General features: G+C 35.8%; 1 protein-coding gene across 1 annotated transcript; it reads right to left on the bottom strand.

Annotated features, from left to right (window-relative positions):
* Nucleotides 1-6,455: 6,455 nt before the first annotated feature.
* On the bottom strand, nt 6,456-23,516 carry Trim69 (tripartite motif containing 69). Its single transcript, XM_076849397.1, has 7 exons — nt 23,481-23,516; nt 22,838-23,314; nt 21,982-22,077; nt 19,009-19,242; nt 18,165-18,187; nt 17,956-18,080; nt 6,456-7,000 (listed from the first exon to the last, which is right to left on the bottom strand). The coding sequence occupies exons 1-7, from the start codon at nt 23,514-23,516 to the stop codon at nt 6,456-6,458; spliced, it is 1,536 nt and encodes a 511-aa protein (XP_076705512.1).
* Nucleotides 23,517-24,225: the final 709 nt, after the last annotated feature.

The following is a 24,225-nucleotide window of genomic DNA, read 5'->3' as shown; positions in this document are numbered from 1 at the left end:
TTCCGGATTTTCCTCTCCAGGAAGATTGTCTACCTCCCTTGGAGGGCTCTCTAGGACCTCGGAGGTATCTCCTTTCTGATGTTGCTCTCCATAATCTCCCTGCCGAGTAACCTGATTTTGCAAGTTTAAATTTACATTTTTAACTTTGGGCCTGGCCCCTAGCGCCTTTGTTTTTAAGTGGCTTAAAGGAAAAGGAATTAACGTAGCCTCAGGCGGATTTTCCATTTGAATAGACTTGATAGCCCGTTGAATGCCTTTTAGCAGGTCTTCAGGGGGCCACAATTCTGGCCCATATATTCAAAAAGACAAACTTCCAAGGCCGTCCAGGTTCTCTGAATATTATCTATGCCTCCAGGTAATTCATTTGAAAGACAGACCTTTTGTAACTTTCTTCCTAATTTCTCCCAAGTAAGTAAATTTGGAGATTCTTGTTCACAAAACCAAGGACAATATTTACCTACAATCTCTAAGAATTGTAATAACTGAGCTTTCTTTATCTGTTTTCCTTTCTGATTAATTATACTGTCTAAAATAGTCAGATACATTTCCTTATCCGTAGAAGTTGAATTTCCCATTTTAATTAATTTAACGTCTCTTTCCTTCAATATCTTAAGGTACTTTTGTGACCCAAATTGTCACTACTTCCTTTTGTGACCCAAATTGTCACCACTTCCTTTATCTTTTACTTTTTTCTTTATCTTTATAGCGCGCTCCCACTCAATCTAGCTAATCTAGAATGCCCCCCTCGTGGGCGCCAATTCTACCAAGCGGCCAGCGCAATGGTTTCATTAATGAGGTTCTTGGCATAAAAGTTAGCTAGTGAGATCGAAATAAACACACAGACTCAGTTACCTTTTTCTATGACCAGGTCCGAGACGGCTCCCCTCTCTGGTTCCCTCCTCTAACCGCCCGGCAGGGCAGCAAGGATTACTCAGGGCTAGCAGGAGAGAGAGAGAGCGAGCACGCCAGGGAGTAGCCTTTTATTGGGGAGCAAGAAATTCAGGGGATAATTCCATCCAATGAAGGTTGAAGGGGGAGCCGCACTCCAAGGTCAGGGTCAGTGATTGGACCTCCGGGGTCAGTGGTCAGTTACACCCCCACACGGACAGGTTCTCTCAACAGGAGAGGGCCGGGAAAGCTCCGACACAGCCAGAGCGCCTCAGACCCTAACCGGGAGTCACCCAGTCATGTGTGAGAATGGCTTCCGACAGAACATCCATTTTCTTCTTTTTTTATATATGACAGCAGAATGCATTACAATTCATATTACACATATAGAGCACATTTTTCATAACTCTGGTTTTATATAAAGTATATTCACACCAAGTTGTGTCTTTATATATGTACTTTGTTTTTGTTATTTTTTTTTGTTTTGTTTTATTTTTTAGTTTCTGGCAGACACAACATTTTTGTTTGTATGTGGTGCTAAGGATCGAACCCGGGCCTCACGCATGCCAGGCGAGCGCGCTACCGCTTGAGCCACATCCCCAGCCCTATATATGTACTTTGGATAATGATATTCATCACATCCCACCATCATTTCTAATCCCCTGAACTCTCCCTTCCCTTCCCACCCCTCTGCCTTATCTAGAGTTTCTCTATTCCGCCCATGCTCCCCCTCCCTACCCCACTATAAATCAGACTCCTTATATCAGAGAAAACATTTGACATTTGTTTTTTGGGGATTGGCTAACTTCACTTAGCATTATCTTCTCCAATGCCATCCATTTACCTACAAAGGCCATGATTTTATTGTCTTTTATTGCTGAATAAAATTCTATTGTGTATATATGCCACTTTTTTATTCATCCACTGAAGGGCATCTAGGTTGGGTCCACAGTTTAGCTATTGTGAATTGTGCTGCTATAAACATTGATGTGGCTGTGTCCCTGTAGTATGCTGTTTTTAAGTCTTTGGGGTATAGACTGAGGAGAGGGATAGCTGGGTCAAATGGTGGTTCCATTCCCAGATTTCCAAGGAATCTTCATATTACTTTCCATATTGGCTGTACCAATTTGCAGTTCCACCAGCAGTGTATGAGTGTGTCTTTTTCCCCACATCCTCTCCAACACTTATTGTTGTTTGTCTTCATAATAGCTGCCATTCTGACAGGAGTGAGATGAAATCTTAGAGTAGTTTGGATTTGCATTTCTCTAATTGCTAGAGATAGACATTTTTGCATATATTTGTTGATTGTATATCCTCTTCTGAGAAGTGTCTATTCAGGTCCTTGGCCCATTTACTGATTGGGTTATTTGTTTTGTTGTTGTTGTTGTTGTTTGGTTGGTTGGTTTTTGTTGTTGTTGTTTTATTGTTGTTGTTTTTGATGTTTAGTTTTTTAAGTTCAGTACAGAACTTAAAAATATCCCCTAGAGATTAGTGCTCTATCTGATGTGTGAGGGGTAAAAATTTGCTCCTAGATGTAGGCTCTCTATTAATCTCACAGATTGTTTCTTTTGCTGAGAAGAAACTTTTTACATCCCATTTACTGATTCTTGATTTTTAATTCTTGCGCTATAGGAGTCTTATTAAGGAAGTTGAGGCCTAATCCAACATGATGAAGATTAGGGCCTGCTTTTTCTTCTATTAGACGCAGGGTCTCTGGTTTAATTCCTAAATCCTGATCCCACTTTCAATTGAGTTTTGTGCATGGTGAGAGATAGGGGTTTAATTTCATTTTGTTGCATAAGGATTTCCAGTTTCCCCAGCACCATTTGTTGAAGAGGCTATCTTTTCTCCAATGTATGTTTTGGCACTTTTGTCTAATATAATTGTAATTTTGTGAGTTAGTCTCTGTGTCCTCTATTCTGTACCATTGATCTACCAGTCTGTTTTGGTGCCAATACCATGCTGCTTTTGTTACTATTACTCTGTAGTATAGCTTAAGGTCTGGTATAGTGATGCCACCTGCTTCACTCTTCCTGCTAAGGATTTCTTTAGCTATTCTGGGTCTTTTATTTTTCCAGGTGAATTTCATGATTGCTTTTTCTATTTCAATGAGGAATGCCATTGGGATTTTGATTGGAATTGCATTAAATCTGTATAGTGCTTCTGGTAGTATGGTCATTTTGATAATATTAATTTTGCTTATCTAAGAGCAAGGTAGATTTTTCCATCTTCTAAAGTCTTCTTTGATTTCATTCTTTAGCATTCTGTAGTTTTCATTGTATAGATCTTTTACCTCTTTTGTTGAGTTCATTCTGAAGTTTTTGTTGTTGTTGTTGTTGTTGTTTTGTTTTTTGTTTTTTGAGGCTACTGTAAATGGAGTAGTTTCCCTCATTTCCCTTTCAGAGGATTTGTCATGATATGCAGAAATGCCTTTGATTTGTGGGTGCTGATTTTATATCTTGATACTTTGCTGAATTCATTTACTAATTCACGAAGTTTTCTAGTGGAACTTTTTTGGGTCTTCTAGGTATAGAATCATATCATCAGCAAATAGTGCTAATTTAAGTTCTTCCTTTCCTGTGCATATCCCTGTAATTTCTTTCATCTAATTGCTCCAGTGTTTCAAGAACTATGTTAAGTAGAAGTGGTGAAAGAGGGCATCCCTGTCTTGTTCCAATTTCTATAGGAAATGCCTTCAATTTTTCTCCATTTAGAATGTTGTTGACCTGGGGCTTAGCAGAGATAGGGGTGAAGGGGTGCTGTATTTTCTCAATTGCTTTTTCTGTGTCTATTGAGATGATCATATGATTCTTATCTTTGAGTCTATTGATGTGATGAATTATATTTATTGATTTCCGTATGATGAAACAACCTTGCATCCCTGGGATGAATCCCACTTGATCGTGGTGTACTATCTTTTTGATATGTTTCTGAAATTGATTTGCCAGAATTTTATTGAGAATTTTGCATCTATGTTTATTAGAGGTATTGGTCTAAAGTTTTTTTCTAGAAAACAAAATACTAGAGAGCTGAGATTATTATGTTAGAGAAAGTATTAAGGTAAATACCTACAAATAGTGGAACATATGTGTAGGCCTACAGTCTTTTGTTTATTCCCCTGGTCATTTAAAAAAATTCTTTTTTTTTTCTTTAAAAAAATAGCATTTTTGCAGTATAATTCCTATCCTGTAAAATTTTCTCACTGTAAGAATACAGTTTGTTAATTTCTGATTAATATCATTATGCAACCATTATCATATAAATATTCATTTTAAAGAAGTTATTTTCCAAATTTAGATTAAAATATTTTAATACCTATTCATCCTTCACTATTTCCAACTTACTCAACTTTTCCATAGAATTTTGTCCTATTCTGTTGATTACTTTGAATTGGTTCTTTTTAGTTATATATGACAATAGAATATATTACAATTATAAAAACATGCAATCTAAATTGTTCTAATTCAGTCCCCAGTATTTCCCCTTCCCTGCCCTTCTCCCCCTCGTTCCCTTCCCTTTACTCTACCGATCTTTCCTGCTTTTTACTTGTAGGTTGTTTTTTTTTTTTTTTTTTTTTTTAACTTAGTGTCTTGTGGGTGAGATAATGGTGAAATTCACTGTGGTATATTTTTCTCTAAACTCTAGCACTTGTCTATCCTCAAGACAGACTTTAGATACCAATTATTTAGAATTCTAACAGAAAGCACTAGACCCTCTTTTTTTGTCATGGTACTTGAAATTCTTTACCAAGTGCCTAAAATTCTGCCATTAAAAATACTTATTTAATATTAACTATATGCTAGCTACTAATATTGTGTCAATGATCAATTTTCTGAATTTCATAATTTAGTACTATGCTTAGGTAAGAGAATACCTGGTTCTTAGGAGATACTTGCTAGTATAAGGAGTAAGAATTACAGTGCCTACAATTTAATATAAAGTGGTTCAGCAAAAATAAATGAATAATAGTTACCTATATACATACATGCACAAAATCATATGGGTGTGGAGGAGAGAGACCAAGAAAATGTGGCAAAATCTTAATAATTGCTGAGTCTAGGTGGATAATAAATGGGAATTTATCATTCACATGTACAACTTTTTTGTAAGTTTGAATGTGTGTGTGTGTGTGTGTGTGTGTGTGTGTGTGTGTAGTGTGTAGTGTGCTAGAAATTAAAACCAGGGCTTCACACATGCTAGGTAAGTACTCTACCACTAAGGTATTCCCAGCCCTAAATTTGAATTATTTTTAAAATAAAAAGATTTTAAAAATAAAGTGTGTTATCTTAGCTCAGTGGTTTTCTGCCCTAGCCACACATTAGAATCACCTGAGAGCTTTTAGAAGCTACAACTGCCTCACTGGGTATGGTGGCACATGCCTGTAATCCCAGTAGTTTCAGAGGCTGAGACAGGAGGATTGCAAGTTGAAAGCCAGCTTTAGCAACTTAGCAAGGCCTAGTCTAAAAAAAAAAAAAAAAAAATGCTGGGAATGTGGCTCAGTGGTAAATCTCCTCTGGGTTCAATCCACAGTACTAAAAAAAAAATTTAAATATATGCATGTCAAATATGCCAATGCTTTATTAATATTATCTATAATATTATTTCTCCCATTAGACAAATGGGACCACCAGCTTTTGCCTTGCCAAAAAAAAAAAATCTTTTTGTAATTTTAGAAGGATAACAATGCAGGTCCTAAAAAGTCCTCTCAAAACTTCTAGCTGTAGAAAACAAAACAAATTTAGATGGGGATTTCTAAGGAAAGAAAAATAAGGACATTTCATTGAGAGTACTGCTGAGATCAATGATACTAAGAACTTTAGACTTGGAAGGAACAAACTGAAGGATGAGTATATTGGAGATCAAGATAAAAAGTGCTGCTATTAAAATTGTAAGCAAGACTGATGAAAAAGTATATAGTCAAAAGTAGATGGAAATACTAAAATATATTTCAACACATAAAAACAAATGTCCTTCAACATAGATAAACAGGAAAAGGGATTGAGAAAGGAAGAAAACATGTCTGAGATTCATTAGACTAAAAAGTATGCTGAGAAAATTTAATACAAAATTATAAACTAATTCAGATCATTTCATTCTTTTTTCTTTAAGGCTCTGGAAGAAGTTTTTAAGATTACAGTAAAAATTTCTAGAAGAGAAAGGAAATGAAAATTATCAAAAGATAACAGAAAGAAGAAGAGGCACATTGTGAAAATTAATCAACCTAGAGTCACTATGCTGGAAAATAATGATATCATGATAGTATACCTGAGCATATTTTAAAGGGTTACCAAGCACCACAAACTCAAGTTGCAGTTTGCTCCAGTACCAAGAACATGATGGTCACTAGAGGAGAGTGGCTTCTGTGTTGTAGAAGACTCCAGAGAAGTAGAAGGTCATCTTGAAAGGCTCTGGTGAAATCCATTTAGGACACTGAGAATGGAATTCAGTTTGAGAACCCTACTTTTCATTATTACAGAGTTCCCCATAAATTGGGAAGAGAATCCAGTGAGACTGGTAAACTATTTCAATACTTCTTTAATATTCTCTGAATTTATACAATAGTATGACTAATTCTGTGGATGTAAGATATGTAATGGTTCTTTATTCTCTCCACCATCATTAAGGCAGGGACAAAAGTAGGGATAAAGTTTCTCTGTGAAAATACAACTGAAGGTATAAATGTGGGTCAAGGTCTTAGCATTGTAGAAGGACACCTGCCCTCCTTCATAATCTAGGTAAATGCCCACCTTGTTGAGATTGTCAGTAAGTTTCAGACTGCAAGAAGGCAAATCCAAAGCCTTTAGATCAGTTTGATTCCTTAGTCTTAAAAGCCAGAATCCTTGCTCAGGAGTTAGAGGACAGCTGCCCTTCCGAATGATGGATTCTCTTGCAACTCCAACTGTCCATTTTGTCTTCTTTGCCACTTCTACTTCCCAGTACCACTTTCCAGATGTAAAGCCTTTTGAGCCAAGTACAGCCACACTTGAGTCAAATCTCTCTGGATCATCAGGCATTACCTGCTTAATGTCACCATGCCACACACTCGTCCGGTTTTTGGATAACACCAGATTTGGGTGAGCTGTTTTAGGGTCCAGAGTTAATGGAGATAGGCCTAGTAAGAAAATAAGACAAAGCAGGGTGTGGGGGGAAAAGGGAGTGAATGCAAATTCCCATAGTAAAAGACATATTTACATAGACACCAGAACTTTATTTCCCCTTGTCCATGAACTCCTAGGCAGGCAATATTTTACATACTCCTTAATGTTTGGGTATCCATGTTGCTATTTCTATACGTTTTTATATTTAGAGTAAAAATTAGGCTTTACTCTCAAGTAATTTATGTTTTACTATAGGAAATAATACAAATAATGTAAATTTATACTGATAAATACAAAAAATTCAAATGTCAAATGGGTAAAAATTTGATATAGCTGTCCTAGGAAAGCTTTGTAAGGAGAATAAGTATTTTACTTGTGATATAATGTGTACGAAATGTAGGCTATTTTGAGTAAGCAAAGGCAGATAAAAAGAAGGAGTTAAATATAGTTGCTCATGTAGCAGATAAGTAAGAGCTTATCTGTAAGTGACAGACAGATAAAACTGAACTGTAAATGAGGTTAGAGGTCAGTGGTAGAAACTTTATATTTGACTTAACATATATGAAACATCTGATATCTGGAATGGTTTATGCCACAGCTACTCTGAATGTGGTCCACAAATTGTGTGGTTACCAGTCTGGGACAAGGTAATACCTATATTGAGAGTGAATTTTAAGATACTTTCATTAGCCAATCTGACAGTAATTTTATGTCACTTGAACCTAATTATTATAAAATTGATCTTGTACTTTGTTACCTTTTTTAATTTCACAATTTCAGGTAATTAATTTATATTGTATCCTACAGAAATATCACTCCATGATAAGAGTGGAGATTTTAAAAATATATGAAAGGTAAAAAAAATTCATCTCATAGGAGTAGAGTTGAAAATGGTCACTAGAGACTAGGAATGGTAGTGGAGAGAATGGGTGGAGTGAGGCTGGATAACAGGTACCAAAGAACCATTAGATAGGAGGAATTCATCCTACTGTTCAATAGCACAGCAAGGTAACTATAAGCTACAACAATTTTTTATATATTTCAAAATAACTAGAAGAGTTTAAAGGTTCCTGACACAGAAAGTATAAATGTCTGAGGAGACAGATATATGAATTACCTTGATTTGATCATAAACATTGTATACATATATTGAATTATCATACTGTACCTACTATATATGTACAATTAAAAATTAAATGTCAAGGGGGCTGGAGTTGTAGCTCAGTGGTAAAAGCACTTGCCTCGCATGTGTGAGGCATTGGGTTTGATCCTCAGCACCACATAAAAATAAGTAAAGATACTGTGTGTTCATCTACAACTAAATAAATATTTTTTAAAAATAAAATAAAATAAAAAATTAAATGTCAATTAAATTTTTGAAAATGATTTTTAAAAGCTGGCTCTTCAACACTAATGGCTTAACAAGTATTGGTTTAGACAAATCACAGGTCAGCAGTTTTTATTAAAAAAAAAAAATTAAATGAAGAGGGGTTGGAAGCAGATCAGTAAGAAGATGACACAAATTCCAGATGTAAGACAACTGGACCTTGGCATGAAATTTGATAAAGGAAACATTTTATATATATATAAAATGTTGTTGGATTTATTTGTCCTTAAAGTGAGATCAGTTGCTGGATGCAGTGGTGCACGCCTATAATCTCAGCAGCTTGGAAGGCTGAGGCAGAAGGATTGCAATTGCAAAGCCAGCCTCAGCAAAAGCAAGGCGCTAAGCAACTCGAAACCCTGTCTCCAAATAAAATACAAAATAGGGCTAGGGATTTGGCTCAGTGATCAAATACCCTTGAGTTCAATCCCCAGTACCAAAAAGAAAAAAAAAAAAAAGTGAGATCAGTTAAGTGCAACTCCTCATTACCAAAAAAGCCTGAGTCTTTTCCATTATCCCAAGGACTTCTCTTTCCAATAAGAGACTTTAAGCGTTAAAAATCCTGAATTTTTCCATATAGGCTGATTCCCCTTTCCCTCATACATCCTCATGCACTTTGGGTTATTAATCTTTCTAATGTGAAGACTAGAGTTTCTTTGGAAGTTACCAAAAAGATCTCTTACCAACCTTTTAAAATCCCAACCTGTTCATCACTAAGCCTCTGACACTTCCAGCTAGTTCACAGCCTGCATTGACTCTGAAGACTGCTGGGAGTCAGCTCTACGGTCCTCTTTCCTTCTCATGCCATATTCACTCTAATAGCAAGTTCTGTCATCTCCACCTTCAAAATATATTTTGAGCCTAAACACTGCTGACTACTTCCATAAACACATTAGCCTAGAACTATTGCAATAGCTTTTTACTCTTCTAATTCTGTTCTTGCCCATATGCAACCTATTTTGCTCACAACATGAATGCAGTTATATTCAACATACTCCTAGGCTTCCTGTCACACCTGAGATGAAATCCATAGTCCTTACAAAGATGACAAAAGACACATGATTACCCACATCTCTGACTTCATCTCCACCATGTTTCCTCTTGTTTACTATGATCAAACCACCCTTGCCTTTTGGAAGTTCCTTAAATGTTTCAAAGTCATTTCTACTTTAGGATCTTTACACCTTCTTTCTTCTATTGTCCCAGAATACTCTTTCTCCCCACATGGTTCACTTCACATTATTTAGGCCTCTATTCATAAAAAGGCAATGAAACATTGATAATAATCTATAATAGGTGTTATAGGTAAAGATAGAGGTATTCCTCTAGATAGGGCAGAGGGATAGGAGGGGAAAGGAGGGGGCAGGAGTTAGCGATGATGGTGGAATGTGATGGACATCATTATCCAAAGTACATGTATGAAGACATGAATTGGTGTGAACATACTTTATATACAGAGATATGAAAAATTGTATTCTCTATGTGAAATAAGAATTGTGATGCATTCTGCTGTCATGTATTTAAAAAATAAAAGCAATTAAAAAATATAGGGTGTTCCTTGCAAATTTTATAAATTTTCTATACATTTGGAAATTTTCCCAATACAATGTAGAGAGAAGGGAACTACCTTCTCAAAGATGTTTTCTTTGTTCGTTCTGAAACAGGATGTTCATCTATCCATTATTGTTTATGCACTTATCCTGCTTTTTATTTTCTCATGAAAAAGTTATTTATTGAGTGTACCCTGGTTTATTTTCTTCATAGTGGTTATCACTGTGTGAAATTATTTACTAGCTCATTGTCCATCTCTGTCACTAGAATGTAATCTTTGGGAAGGCAGAGACTTCATCTGTTTTACTTCCTCATTTATGTTTAAATTTTGGCACTGTTCTTAGGTGTTCAAGTAACTGTTTATTAAATGAATAAATGAACTTTGATCAAAATTCCATTTGAAGCACAAGCCTGTAATCCCAGGGGCTGGGGAGGCTGAGGCAGGATGATCATGAGTTCAAAGCCAGCCTCAGCAAATGTGAGGTGCTAAGCAATTCAATGAGACCCTATCTCTAAATAAAAAAAAAAAAAATACAAAATAGGACTGAGGATATGGCTCAATGGTCGAGCGCCCCAGAATTCAATCCCCAGTACCCGCCCCCACCAAAAAAAATTCCATTTGGAAACTTGACACCAACTAATTCTACCATGTCTTTGTAATCATGTTATCCTTAGCTAACATGAAGAATGTAAACACCCCTCTGATGATTTGTCTTCTCCTGACTCTTATCCTATTATGCTGTGCTTTGCTTCCCCTCCTTTCACATATCTTCTCAGTGCTCTCACCCAACTCTTTCTACTCTGCCCTTTGGAACTCTTTCCTTAACTAACTTTCTTATAATCTCAATTTATAGAATTCTCTCATCATCTCTTTGCTTTAACAGAAACTTGATGGTTCTTCCCCTCCAAAAAATACAGCTTTGAAAGCACTACTCATTCTTTAAATCAGGTGCCATAGATCCAGTAGCCACCATGGCCACTTCTAGACTACTACTTTATTGTCCATCCTCATGTAAAAATCACTCTTCATTGTAGATTATTGACATTCTATTTTTTACAACCCTCTGTTTGATGCTATTATAAACAAACTTCCTGGAACTCCCTGAATTTTGGGTCAATTTTACTTCTCTACCCCAAATCCAGCCTATATCTCTTGAATATAGCCACCACTCTTCCATCTTTGAAAGTTCTTGACTTAACTCCTAGGGACTCACTTCATTCTACTTCAGCTATCCATATCAGTGATCAAATTTCACATCATGTAGTCATTGGGATCAATTCCTTCTCTAAATCTTAAATTCAGATATTCCAATCTTTTATTTCTTGAGCTTTCTCACTCTCATCTCTCCTTATAACCCATCACTTAATTTCATGAACATCTCTAGTTCCTTTTTTCTCATGGCATCCTAAACTATGCTTTCTGGCATAAAATCCTCTCTGAACAGCTCAGCTTTGGTTGCTTTATTGCCTTAATACTTTTTATCTTCTTCTGCTCCTGTAGCACCCAATATGCAACTCTTCAACCCTGGATCTATCCTGCCATTCAAATTCACATCCCAGCTTCTGACTACTACAGGAGAAAAATCATAAGAGTATGCATACAGAAACTACTACAAACTCATTATTTTCACTCAGGGTATGACCATCAATACTGCCTAGAAACCCTTTATTTACCAAATCAAATCCTTTCTGATTTTTTAAAGTATATTTTTTTTATGTAGTCAGACACAATACCTTTGTTTTATTTATTTATCTTTATGCGGTGCTGAGGATCGAACCCAGGGCTCCGCGTGTGCTAGGCGAGCACTCTACCGCTGAGCCACAATCCCAGCCCCTCCTCTCTGATTCTTTACAAAAGCAATTTCAAATCTTTAACTCCATCATCAAACCTTCTATTCTTCCACTTATCCCCTCCCAGATAAAGTCTTCATCTTCTACTTCACAGAGGAGTAAAGTGCATCTTTTAAGAATCCCTCTGTCTTTCCCATTCATACAGAAAAGTCCCTGACAAAATTGTCTGCCTCTACCATCTTTATCTCTTCTCCTATCCCAGAAGAAACTGAGGAAGGTCAATACCTCTCTCTGCCTTAACTCTCACTCAATATTCCCTATTTCCACCTATTATGTCCTTTCTTGTACCCTTGATTTTTGTCTTTCTACAAGGATACTCCTCCTTAGCATGTTTTTAAAATACTCTTTGGAGCTGGGGATGTAGCTCAGTGATAGAGTGCTTCCAAGGCATGTGTGGATACCCTAGGATCAATCCCAAGCACCTCACTACACACCATACACACAAAAAAAAAAAAGAAAAGAAAACTTTTACACTGCTATACTCACCTTCCCTTAGTCAAACTTCTCATGAGTGATCATTACTGGCTCGTTTCCAGCTCACTCCTTAATAACACAATTTCTACCCATTTCCACTCTTGAAATTGTCCATATCCAAGTCTCTGATAGTTGATTCAAACATTTATTTTTCCAATTACTTTCTTAATTATTGTCTCTAAATTTGGCATAATGACCACTCACTTCTCTTTAACACTCTTTCCATAGATTCCATGTTAACCTTGTTTTGTGATTTTCCTTTTATTTCTCTTGCTAGAACTCCTCAGCCTCTTTGACGGATTTCATTGCCCTTTATCTGCTGGTATTTTCTATTAAGAACTCCATTCTTAAATGTATATGTTCTTTCTTTCCTTGTTTAAAGTATATTTTACCAAGGCCTGACCACAGTTACCATAGGAAAAAAAAGTCTCCCACTCTGTATAAGGGAAGAATATGTAAATGAATAAAGCATTATAATAAGATTGTAATAAACCAGGCATGGTAGGCTGTAATAATCCCAGTCACTCAGGAGGCTGAGGCAGGAGGATCCCAAGTTTGAGACCAGTCTCAGCAATTTGGTAAGTTCCCATCTCAAAATAAAATTTAAAAGAGCTGAGGATGTAACTCAGTAATAGAGCACTTGCCCTAATAAATAAGTAAATAAATAGTCATGTTTAAATATATCCCATTTTATTTTCTTAGATGAAAAAGTAAAAATCAGTTTTCACTTTAAACGATTGCTAAAAATGAGGTCTGACTTTGCAGGGCAAAGCGTACAAGAAGAAATCACTGTTATATCAAGGCAGCTAGAATTTGCTAGACAGAGTAACATAGAAGAAGGAACTACACAGAGACCTTTGAATATCCCTCAAAGATACAGCTGAGTACTGGTCTGCACTTGTATAGGGTGTAAAAAGAACCTCTCAAAATCAATAGGCTGAACAATTTCTGAAGCTCACACAAGATTGAGAATGGTTTTCAGTCTTGCAAGCCAGAATGGGAAAATAAGAGTACTCAGAGGGGAGTTACCATAGAAAATGAGCTAAATTAGCCCTAGATGAAAGACTGTTCTTGAACCATTCTATCAAAGTTTAAATAAAGCCTTAAAAGGAACAAAAAGATTTCATGTAACTTGACTATATGCCAGAATTAAATCCAATATAACCTAAAGAACTACTTTAAAAAAAACAGCAAAACTTCAATATAAAATTCATAATATTTGGCATCAAAAGCATCCAGAAGAGACAAGACTCCCATTCAGCATAATTCCAAATAACTTATGTAGATTCTTCACTCTCAAGGAGGGGAAAGCATAATTATTCACTCATTAAGTGTGGGCTACACATAGTGACTGCCTTCCATTGTGTACAGTATGGAAGGAAGAAAAGAAAGTAACTTTATAGTGAAGAAACCTGCCAAACACTTACTCAGCCATGTGCAGTCATAAATCCTATTGACAAGTGAGGAAAATGACACTTTTACTGCTGTTGTCTTTTTCACAATAATTCAGAACCTGTCTGATTTATCATAAGAAAAAAACCATTAAGTAAAAGCAATAGTGTGGCATCCTACAAAACATACATCCAGTACTCCTCAAAAAAAAAAAAAAAAGTCTGAGAAACTGTCACTTCCAAAAGAAGCCGAAAGAAACATAACACCTACATATGGTGTAGCATCTTAGATGGAGACCTGAAACAAAAAATAACATTAGGTAAAAACTAAGGAAGTTGCGGGCTGGGGTTGTGGCTCAGCAGTAAGCGCTTACCTAGCACGTGCGAGGCCCTGGGTTCGATCCTCAGCACCACATAAAAATAAATAAAACAAAATAAAGGTATTGTGTACAACTAAAAAATAAATGTTTAAAAAAAACTAAGGAAGTCTAAAGAAACTGTGGATTTTAGTTAGTAAAAACATATTGATTTTGGTTCATTAGTTATAAAGTACATATCATTAAATGTAAGGGGGTAATAATATAGGAAAGAGGGAAGGAGTATGTGAGAACTCTACTACCATCTTAATTTTTCTATAAAATTTACACATCTAAAAGTGTTCTAAAACTAAACCCCATTAAAAATAAAAATAATTAGTAGCCATGGAAAGCAGCAGGAAAATATAACCCACAGTTGAGAAAAATCAAGCAATAAAATCAGGCCCAGAACTGATGACAATATAGAATTAGTAGACAAGGACATTGAAATGTTATAAATATCTTCTATTTGCCTGAGAATGTAGAGGAAAGCAAGAACATGGTGAGGAGAGAAAAAAGAGGTATTAAAAGACCCAAATGAAATTTGTAGAAATTAAATGAAATATATATAAGAAAGAAATATCCTGTTCAGCATAAACTAATTAGGCATGCAGAAGAAAGGACAAAAGAATTTGAATATGAATAAAGAAAACATTGAAAATGAAGCATAAGAAGAAAAAGGCCTAAAAAATAATGAACATTGATGACATGAGGCAATTTGACAACATTAAATTTCTAATATAGGTAAAATTACAATTTTCTTTAGGAAAAAAGGGGTGTGGGTAAAAAAAAAATATTTGAAGAAGCTGGGCATAGTGGTGTACACCTATAGTCCCAGCTATTTGAGAGGCTGAGCCAGGAGAATCATTTGATCCTAGGAGTTTGAGGCTAGTTTAGGCAACATAGTGAATCCCCATTTCAAAAAAGGAGGAGGAAGAGAAAAAAAAATAGTGCGTATTAATTCATTATTTGATGAAAACTATGAACTCATAGATCCAAGAGTCTCAATGAACAACAAGAAGAAATAAAAGAAAAATCACACCTTGAGCTGGGTGTGATGGCACACTCCTATAATCCCAGCGGCTCAGGAGACTGAGGTAGGAAGATGGAAAGTTCAAAGCCAGCCTCAGCAACTTAGTGAGGCACTTAGCAACTCAGTCTCTAAATAAAATACAAAAAAGGACTGAGGATATGGCTCAGTGGTTAAGTTCCCCTGGGTTCAATCCCGGGTATCAAAAAAAAAAAAAAAAAAAAGAAAAAGAAAAAGAAAGAAAGAAAGAAAAAAGAAAAGAAAGAAAGAAAACGAAAATCACACCTTGAATAATCAAATTGGCGGAAGAAGGTGACAAAAAGAAAATCACAAAGGTAGCAAATAAATAAATAAATAAAGCCCATACCAAAAAATGAAGATAAAAATGACAATTAGACATCTAATCAGAAACTATGCAAGTCAGAAAATAGAGTGACATCCTTAAAGTATTGAAAAAGAAATCCATCAACCCTGTTCCAGGGAAAATATTTTTGCAAACTTATAGTAAAATAAGGACTTTTTTCAGACAGAAGCTGAGATAATTCAGCTTTACAATGCAACATATTTGCATTATAAAAATTATTAAAGGAAGTAGAAGGAAAGATGTAGCAGATGGAAGTTTGTCTCTACCCAAAGAAATGAAGCAGAAATTATAAATATGTAAATATAAAAAACATTTCTTCAGGGCTAGGGCTATAGATCAGTGACAGAGCACTTGTCTGGCATGTGTTAAGCACTGGGTTCAATCCTTAGCACCACGTGAAAATAAATAAAATGAAAATAAATAAAATAAAGGTGTTCTGTCCATCTACAAGTACAAAAAAAATTTTAAAGACATTTCTTCATTTTTTTATCTTTTTAAAATATAATTGGAGATGAAGCCCAGTTAAAGTACTCGCCCAGAATGCCCAAAGTTCTGAGTTTGATCCCCAGTGCTACAAAAAAAAAAAAAAAAAAAGAAGAAGAAGAAGAAGAAGAAGGTTAACTATTTATAGAAAAAAAAAGTCAATAAAGGTGGAATCTGGAACATATAGAAATAAAAAATATGTGAAAAATGATAGCAGAAAGAATAAAGAATGGAAAAGTAGAATGCAAAAGGTGCAATGGAATAAGTTAAAGATGTATACTGTAAAATTCTAAAGAAATTTATATATTAAAAACAAAGAAGTACAAATAATAAACCAATAAGATTGATGAAAAGGAAAAATAAAAGGCACTCCATCCCAAAGAAGGCATGTCTAAAGAACAAAAGATAGGTGGTAGATTTAAACAAAAATCATATAAATTACATTAAATGTAAATACTCAAAACACTTAAAGTAAAAAGGAGAGATTGTCAAATTGAATTTTAAAAAGCAAACTTAACTGCATGTAGCTACCTAAAACATACTTAAGAATGTAAAAAACAGAAATAAGTTAAAAGGATGGAAAAAGAAATAAAATAAATAAATCTAAATAAATTTTTTTTAAAAGGCTGAGAATGTTGCTCACTGGTTAAGCGCCCCTTGTTAAATGCATATATATATGCATTTACATGAATGACAAAGAAGCACATGAAAAAAATGCTCAATAGGATTGCTCATTAGAGATACACACATTAAAAACACAATGAGATACTATACTTCCAATAAAATAGTTAAAATGAAAAAGATTGACAATATCAAGTTTTGGCAAAGATGTAAAGAAACTGGAACTCTCATCTATTGCAGGTGGGAATGTGAAATGATGATGCCATTTCAGAAAAAAAATATTTGGTAGTTTCTTATAAAATTAATCATACACTTGACACACACCCAGAAATCCCACAACAAGGTACTTACCCCAAAGAAAATAAAATACAAATGTTTGTAAACGTATTCACACAACTTTATCCATAGTATCCCCAAACTGGAAACTACCCAAATGTCCATTGGTTGATGAATAAATAAGCAAATTGTGATATATCAAAAAAAACACAATTATTGACACATGCAAAAACATAAATGTCAGAAAGCATTATGCTAAGTGCAAAAAAGAAGATGCACAAGTGATTTCACTTATATGAAAAATTAGAAAAAGATACATTTAAGGTGAATAAAGCAGATAAGTGATGTTGGGTTGATGGTTATAAGGAAGAAATTGATTGCAAAATGGCATGTGGAAACTTGTGAGGTGAGAGAGATTTTCTATATTTTGATTATGGTGATATTTATAAAAGTGCATATGTTTGTCAAAACTCATCAAATTGTACTCTGGGTGTAATGTATGTAAAATTGGTGAATTTTCTCTGTGTTAATTTTACTGCAATAAAGTTGATTTTTTTCAATGTAAATTACCTGGAAAAATTAACAGGGATAGATTTGTAATTTTAATGAAATTAATAACTAAAAACAATAATAAAAATGTCTCTATCTAAATCCTATTAAAACTTAATTTCTATAATTTTTTTTTAATTTGGAACACTATTTAATGTACTTGAAATGCCATTTGTGTATTTCTATCCTGCTCAATCTTTTGATATCTTCAGGAATAAAAGAAACCTAGTCTCCTTCAGACACATTTATTAAAATTATCTGTTTTCTTCTGAAGCACTGAATATCTCTATACAATCTTCTAAATTGTTTTACTCTATATTATGAACATCAAACACAAGAGGACTTGTAAAGACCCTACGTAAATACAAATATGCAAAGAAAACCTCCTCCTTTAGGGCAAAAAAAACCCTGATTTAGCAAAACAAGATAAAATTTTGTCACCACATTTGATAGACCACTTATCTATTTACCAGTTCAAAATTATATATTCTTATATCATAGCAACAGAAGAAGTTCAGACAATACCAGCTAGCTTTCTATTGGCTAAATTCCACCCTCCTCCTTCAATTGTGAAAGAGGTTTCACAATTGAACCACACATTAGGAGTCCTAGGAACCAATAGTTCCTAACCACTGATACCTGGAGTGAGAGTGGACTGCATTTCCCTCCACATCATGTACTGGAGAGGACCTTTGAAATGGCCTGGGTTCAGCTTTCTGGAGATAAGTTCTCTTGGTGCCAGCGCCCTTGTTCCTTGCTCCAAACTGTGAGAGACATAAATCGTTTATTCTTAGACATTCTCTAAGGACTAAAGAAAAGTAGAAAGAGTACCATAGGGAAACACTTACCTATCCAAGAGATTTGAGATGTCCTAAAAGAAAGGAGAAAGAGAAGTCAAATGCTCATTTATCACCTCCAAAAATTTCTGCAATATTCTGACTATCACCAAAATTTGATCATCAATATTGGGGTCCTGGCCGTGATTGTGGCTCAGTGGTAGAGCGCTTGCCTAGCATGCACGAGGCACTGGGTTGTTTCCCGGGCACCACATAAAAAATAAATAAATAAACAAATAGATAAAAGTATTAAAAAAATATTGGGGTTCTGCGCAGATGGTCCCCAACTCAGCTCCAAGGATTCCTTTCATCCTCCCATGCTTTTTTCTGTTCTAACCCAGGATAAACTGCCCTTTCCTTGCTCTAATTTTCTAGAATTCTTTTTTTTAGAGAGAAAGAGAGAGAGAGAGAATTTTTTTAATATTTATATTTTTAGTTTTCAGCGGATGCAACATCTTTGTTTGTATGTGGTGATGAGGATCAAACCTGGGCCACACGCATGCCAGGCGAGCGCGCTACCACTTGAGCCACATCCCCAGCCCTATTTTTAATTATATATATGCAGTGCTGAAAATTGAATCCAGTGCCTCATGCAGGCTAGGCAAGTGCTCCACCACTGAATCACAACCCTAGCCCTATTAATTGGATTTTATTCCCTTGTTTTGGAGCATGAAACTAAAGCTTCCTGCTGAGCATAAAGCAAAAGTAGCCTCCTGCTTTTCTCTCAGAGAATCTTAAAAGCACTAAAGTAGTCTGTTTTGTTTTCCCTTGATCATGAAAAGCCACAACTGCAACCTTCACAACCCTCTTCCACCCTCTTAAATGTACCCATAATGGGGTTGTTATGGAGTCTCACTTTGAGGAAATCGAAGGAGTTCCGCTGTTCCAGCCGTGTCTGAATGCTCACCAACATATCTTTGGCAAGTAGACACTGCTCCTGAAGCTGGTTCAGATTCATCTCCATCTCTTCATTCAAGGCTTTCCCCTCTTCCCGGAGGTCACTTAGAAGGTCCTTTTCTTTGCTGTGCAGGAACTGATGCAGCTTTAGAAACTCCAAGGACACATGTTGCTGCAGATGTATCTTGTTTTCCTGGAAACCTCCATTATCATCACCATGGTTATTACTGAGACTAGCACTTGGGGATGGGGACCCACACCAACACTAGCACAACTTGGGGAAATACCACTGCAGAAAAATGCATATAAATGGCTGCTGAGTATCAACATTTCAGCCCTACTCAAAGGACCCTTTTAGGAGACTTACTCCTTTTTTTTCCTGGTCAGTTTAATAGGTCAGGATGAAATAGCCAAAATTAGATCATTGCAATTGCAAAATTGCAATGATGGGATGGTGAGTATTTGGGAATTAGTCAAACATTATAGAATGAATAAGAATACCTTCTTTATTGGTAAAACAATATCTACCAAGTAGTGTTATTAGACTGAGACCATTAGAGGCCCTTAAGAATTCTCCTTATCTAGAAACCAGAACTGAGGAGATGCCACTCCTGCTGCCAAGACAATGTAGAAGAAACAGGATATGAGCAATGTATGAAGCACTGAAATTAACAACCACCACACTCGTACTTCTTTTCTTGGGTGATTTCAACCTCTTCACAGGTGAACCAACCATCTGACATACTGATTTCTCAGTTCCTCACCCTCCTCATTTCTAATGATTTATAGCTTTATCCACTTATTCCCACAGTCACACCTAGAATTTTTTCATTCCCAGCAATTGCACCATCTCCAAAATAACTTTTTATACTCCAAACTCACTTACTCAGGTACCCCTATTGCAACAACTATTGAATCTCATTAAAACTTTGTATTCAGCAACACCTCCATTACTGTTCATAAATTTCTATTTTCATGTGCCCTCTTATCCAACTTAGACTCTATGTCTATCATTATTGCACTTTTTTGTGGTACTAGGAATTGAACCCAGGTGGACTCTACCACTAAGCTATTTCCCCAGCCCTTTTTATTTTGAGACAAATCTTGCTAAGTTGCTGAGACTGGCCTCAAACTTGGAGTCCTGCCTCAACCTCCTGAGTAGTTGGGATTACAGGAGCATGCCACTGCATCTGGCCATCATTATTGCACTCTTAAAATAGTCTTAACTCCCTCTCTCTCTTCTAGCTCACACTTTTCCAGTTTCCTTTTTACCTTTCTCATCACCATTTTTCAGTCTTATTGATTCCACTTACTCTAACCAAGTCTTAGAATTACTTGATATTCTGTCCAAGGTTCATTCACCTTCCCATTCTACACTTTCTTTCTAGGCAACATCCTTTCCCACCTGTGGAAAATGCTGACATCTAATGATGACATCTCCAAAATAAACCAGCTTCTGAGCTCCAGATTCCTATATCCATCTGCCTATTTGATATCTCCATTCACCCCTCACATCTAATCAATCACCACGGGTACTTTTGTCCCCAAATAAACATGCTCAAGCTATTAATTTCTCTGCATCTTCACTGCCTTTATAGTCCAAGTCACTTCCATCATTCTCTGGGACCACTGCCTTCTTCTAACTATTGTCTTTGTCATTGCCCCTTTCCAATCCATTCTCCATGCAGCTATCAAAGATGTTTTCAAAATAAGATGAAATCATGAAATCATGTCCTGTTTAAAATCCTTTAATGTGGGCTGGGGATGTGGCTCAAGTGGTAGCGCGCTCGCCTGGCATGCATGCGGCCTGGCTTCGATTCTCAGCACCACATACAAACAAAGATGTTTTGTCCACCTAAAACTAAAAAATAAATATTAAAAATTCTCTCTCTCTCTCTCTCTCTCTCTCTCTCTCTCTCTCTCTCTCTCGCTCTCTCTCTCTCTCTTCTGTCTCTCTTTAAAAAAAAGAAATAGTATTTACATGAAGTTTAAGCATTCATTTTTAAATAATAAATAAATAAATAATAAAATCCTTTAATGTTTTCTCATTATTCAGAAGATGAAGTTTAAAATGCTTAACATTATCTACACAATGACTTACATGATTGGGCTCATATCTGCCTCTTCAATATCATCTTGCTTAGCATGCTCCAGCATTTCTTTTTTATACTGCAGAGCTGGGGATTGAACCCGGGGCCTTGAATATGCCAAGCAAGTGCTCTACCACTGAGCTACATCAACAGCCCTAGAATATTCCAGTTTTATTGCCCCTTTTTTTGTTTAACATAGCAACTAGCTTCCTATAGTAAGAGTTTTCCATACATTCTCTCCTCTTCCTATAACTTTCTTCTCCCAGATACTAAATGTCACAGAAGACTCTCCTACATAGAATAATTAGTGAATAAGCAGAACTCCCAATTTAGCTCCCTAACCTAGGGACTAATTTGCCAAATCTCTAACCATTAATGTCATCCTAGAACTCCTGTGAGGTTGAGTATGGGCAGCCAAGAAAGACCAAATCAGATGGGAAACACATGTAACATGAGAGACCTTGGTTCAGAAGTGCCTGGCTATAAACCCAAAGGAAAGAAGTAGATTTTTAGTGGATTTTTCTAGTAAATGCCTTATTTTACCATGGATAAAGAGACCGCACAGAGCATAACCCCACAGTAATCACCTAGTTACCAAAACATCAAAAGGATCAGATATTAGGGGAAAGTCAATCTGCTCTGTTGATTATCTATTGGGAAAAGATTTCACCAACGTGTATCTTTTCATCCTACAGTGTCAGTTTTCCAGTTCTATACCCCAAGTGCCATTTAGTGTATAGATTTTATATATATATATAAAATATATACATTTGCACTTATGCAGCTGAAGTTACCAGGGTGTATTCTAGTTCTATCTCATAACCCTCTACCCTGCTTCTCACCTTGTAAGCAGCAATAGCATCCTTCTGCATGGCTTTCAGAGACTGAAGATCCTTCAGGGTTGTTTCCAGTTGACTCTGATGGACGGCAAGCTCATCCTAGGAACAACAAACAGAATAAACCTATACCAGCTTGAGAGATGAAAGGCCATAAGGACATTCCCAAAGCCTTAGTGGGCTGGTGAAAAGCAAGCTCTTGCTGCAAATCTCTTTCCCTTCACCTGTAGCATAGTTCCTGTCTCTTTCAATAATTGTGAATAAAATTACAAGCAGCAGAAAAACTTTGCTTTCTTATTAGCTAGTCATGGAGATTTGAAGTAGGTAATAGAACTCCCCATTTTTTCACTCTATTTGCACTGTTCTCACCATCTATATTTTTACTTACATTGTTAGAACATTTGTTTATTCCTTCTGCCCATCCAAAGCCAAACTATTTCCCAGTTAAAGTCATATCCTTTTCTTTTACAATACATCTCCTATATCAGTTTTCTCTAATCCCTTCGGAAATTCTAAACACTTAAGAATTACAAATGTGACAAAATTTAATTATCTATAGTAGACTTTCTTATATTTCTTCTGTTGTTATATTAATCTTAAAATTGACCAAATTTCAAACCTTCTATAACAAGAGTAATATCTTATACACTCACATTCTATACAGCATGTGACTGAGGGAGTCAGCCAGAATTCCTCAACTGTTCCTTTCCTATAAGCAGTAATTTTACAGAAAGAACTTTGCAAAACATGAGCTTTCTCATTATTATTTAAATAAAGAGATGAAGTTGGAAGACAGAAGCAGTACTACAAAAGATTTTTCCTAGCTTTCCTAAGAGATTGCTCAAGGCCAAGGCCCACACACCGTAAAGAAGCGAACAGCATCAGAGATTTGCAGGAATTCTTTAGACTGCTCCGGAGATAACCGTGCATCCTTACATTGAAAGCAGATCAACTTCCCATCTGGCTTACTGAACAGTTTCAGGTTCTCTCCATGCTCTGGGCACTGTGGATGGCCTTTGAGTAGTGGAAGCTTCTTAATCTTTTCCACCAGCTTCTCCAGCACAAGGTTAAATGTACAGTTGCTATATTGACATAGCATCTTACACTCAGGACAGAAGGTTTCCTTTGCTTGCAGCTTCCAAAAGTTTTGGATACAGATTTGGCAGAAGTTGTGACCACAGCTTAGCATCAGTGGGTCACGGAACCAGTCGTTACAAAGTGGACAGTGTAGCTCCATAGTAATGTCTTGTATCACCACTTTAGAGGGTAGATGGGTGAGTGAATCATTCACTTCAACACAGTTGCCTGGATCGATGTTAGAAGAGGGTCTGGAGGATACCTTCAGGAAAAAACAACTTAAATGAGTTACTAGTTCTTGTTGCTCACTTCAGCACTCCAGGGTAGTGGGTTCCATTCCAAAAGGAACTAAGAATTCATACAACTAGAGTAAAGGCACCATAATCTGTCCTTTGAAAAATTATCTAATAAACTCAGTGTTTTCTAACATAGTTCATAGCACTGTTTAATCCATTTTGGGCCATCATCCTCATATATGGAACACTATGAAAATTTAAGCAGAGTATATAATGAATAATATAATTATAGAACATGATTTAAATATAGTAAATAATATACAATATAATCATTACAAAAAGAATATAATTATAATGATTATAATAAAATAATACTAATATTATAACATGTATTAGTTCTAGAATTTGATTTGCAACTTATTTTAATGTGCCTGTATCAATTTTGTTGATATATTTACTTGGGATGTAATGGGTTAAGCTTTAATAGAGAACCAAAGCAGAGGAAGAAAGAGTACTCAATTAAAGGAATGTATTTTGTTGTACATCCTTCTGTCCACTCACTTTCCCCAGTTATCAGTTGAAAGCTTTACTTTCAACTTCTATTCTATTAGTTATTACCCTTACTTTTGTTTTCTAGAAATCAAATAGAAAGAATTGGAAGACCAATTAGATTCCTCAATCAGTGGCATGATATCAACAGTTCAGACCCTCCCAAACTCCTTTTTAAAAACATATTACACAAATATAAATATAGAAAGATGCAAAATCATAAATGCATAGATCATTGACTTTTCACAAAATGAATACATCTGTGTAACCATTACCCAGATTAAAAAATAGAACATTATTAGTATCCCAGGAGCTCCTATGTACCTTCCTATTCACCCTCCTTACCAAAGTTAACACCTTTCCAGACTTCCAACACTATTCATTAATT

The sequence above is a fragment of the Callospermophilus lateralis genome, chromosome 3 (assembly GCF_048772815.1).
Source record: "Callospermophilus lateralis isolate mCalLat2 chromosome 3, mCalLat2.hap1, whole genome shotgun sequence".
Classification (NCBI taxonomy): domain Eukaryota; kingdom Metazoa; phylum Chordata; class Mammalia; order Rodentia; family Sciuridae; genus Callospermophilus; species Callospermophilus lateralis.
The sequence above is the reverse complement of the archived record's forward strand: the minus strand, read 5'-3'. Positions and strand labels throughout refer to the sequence as shown.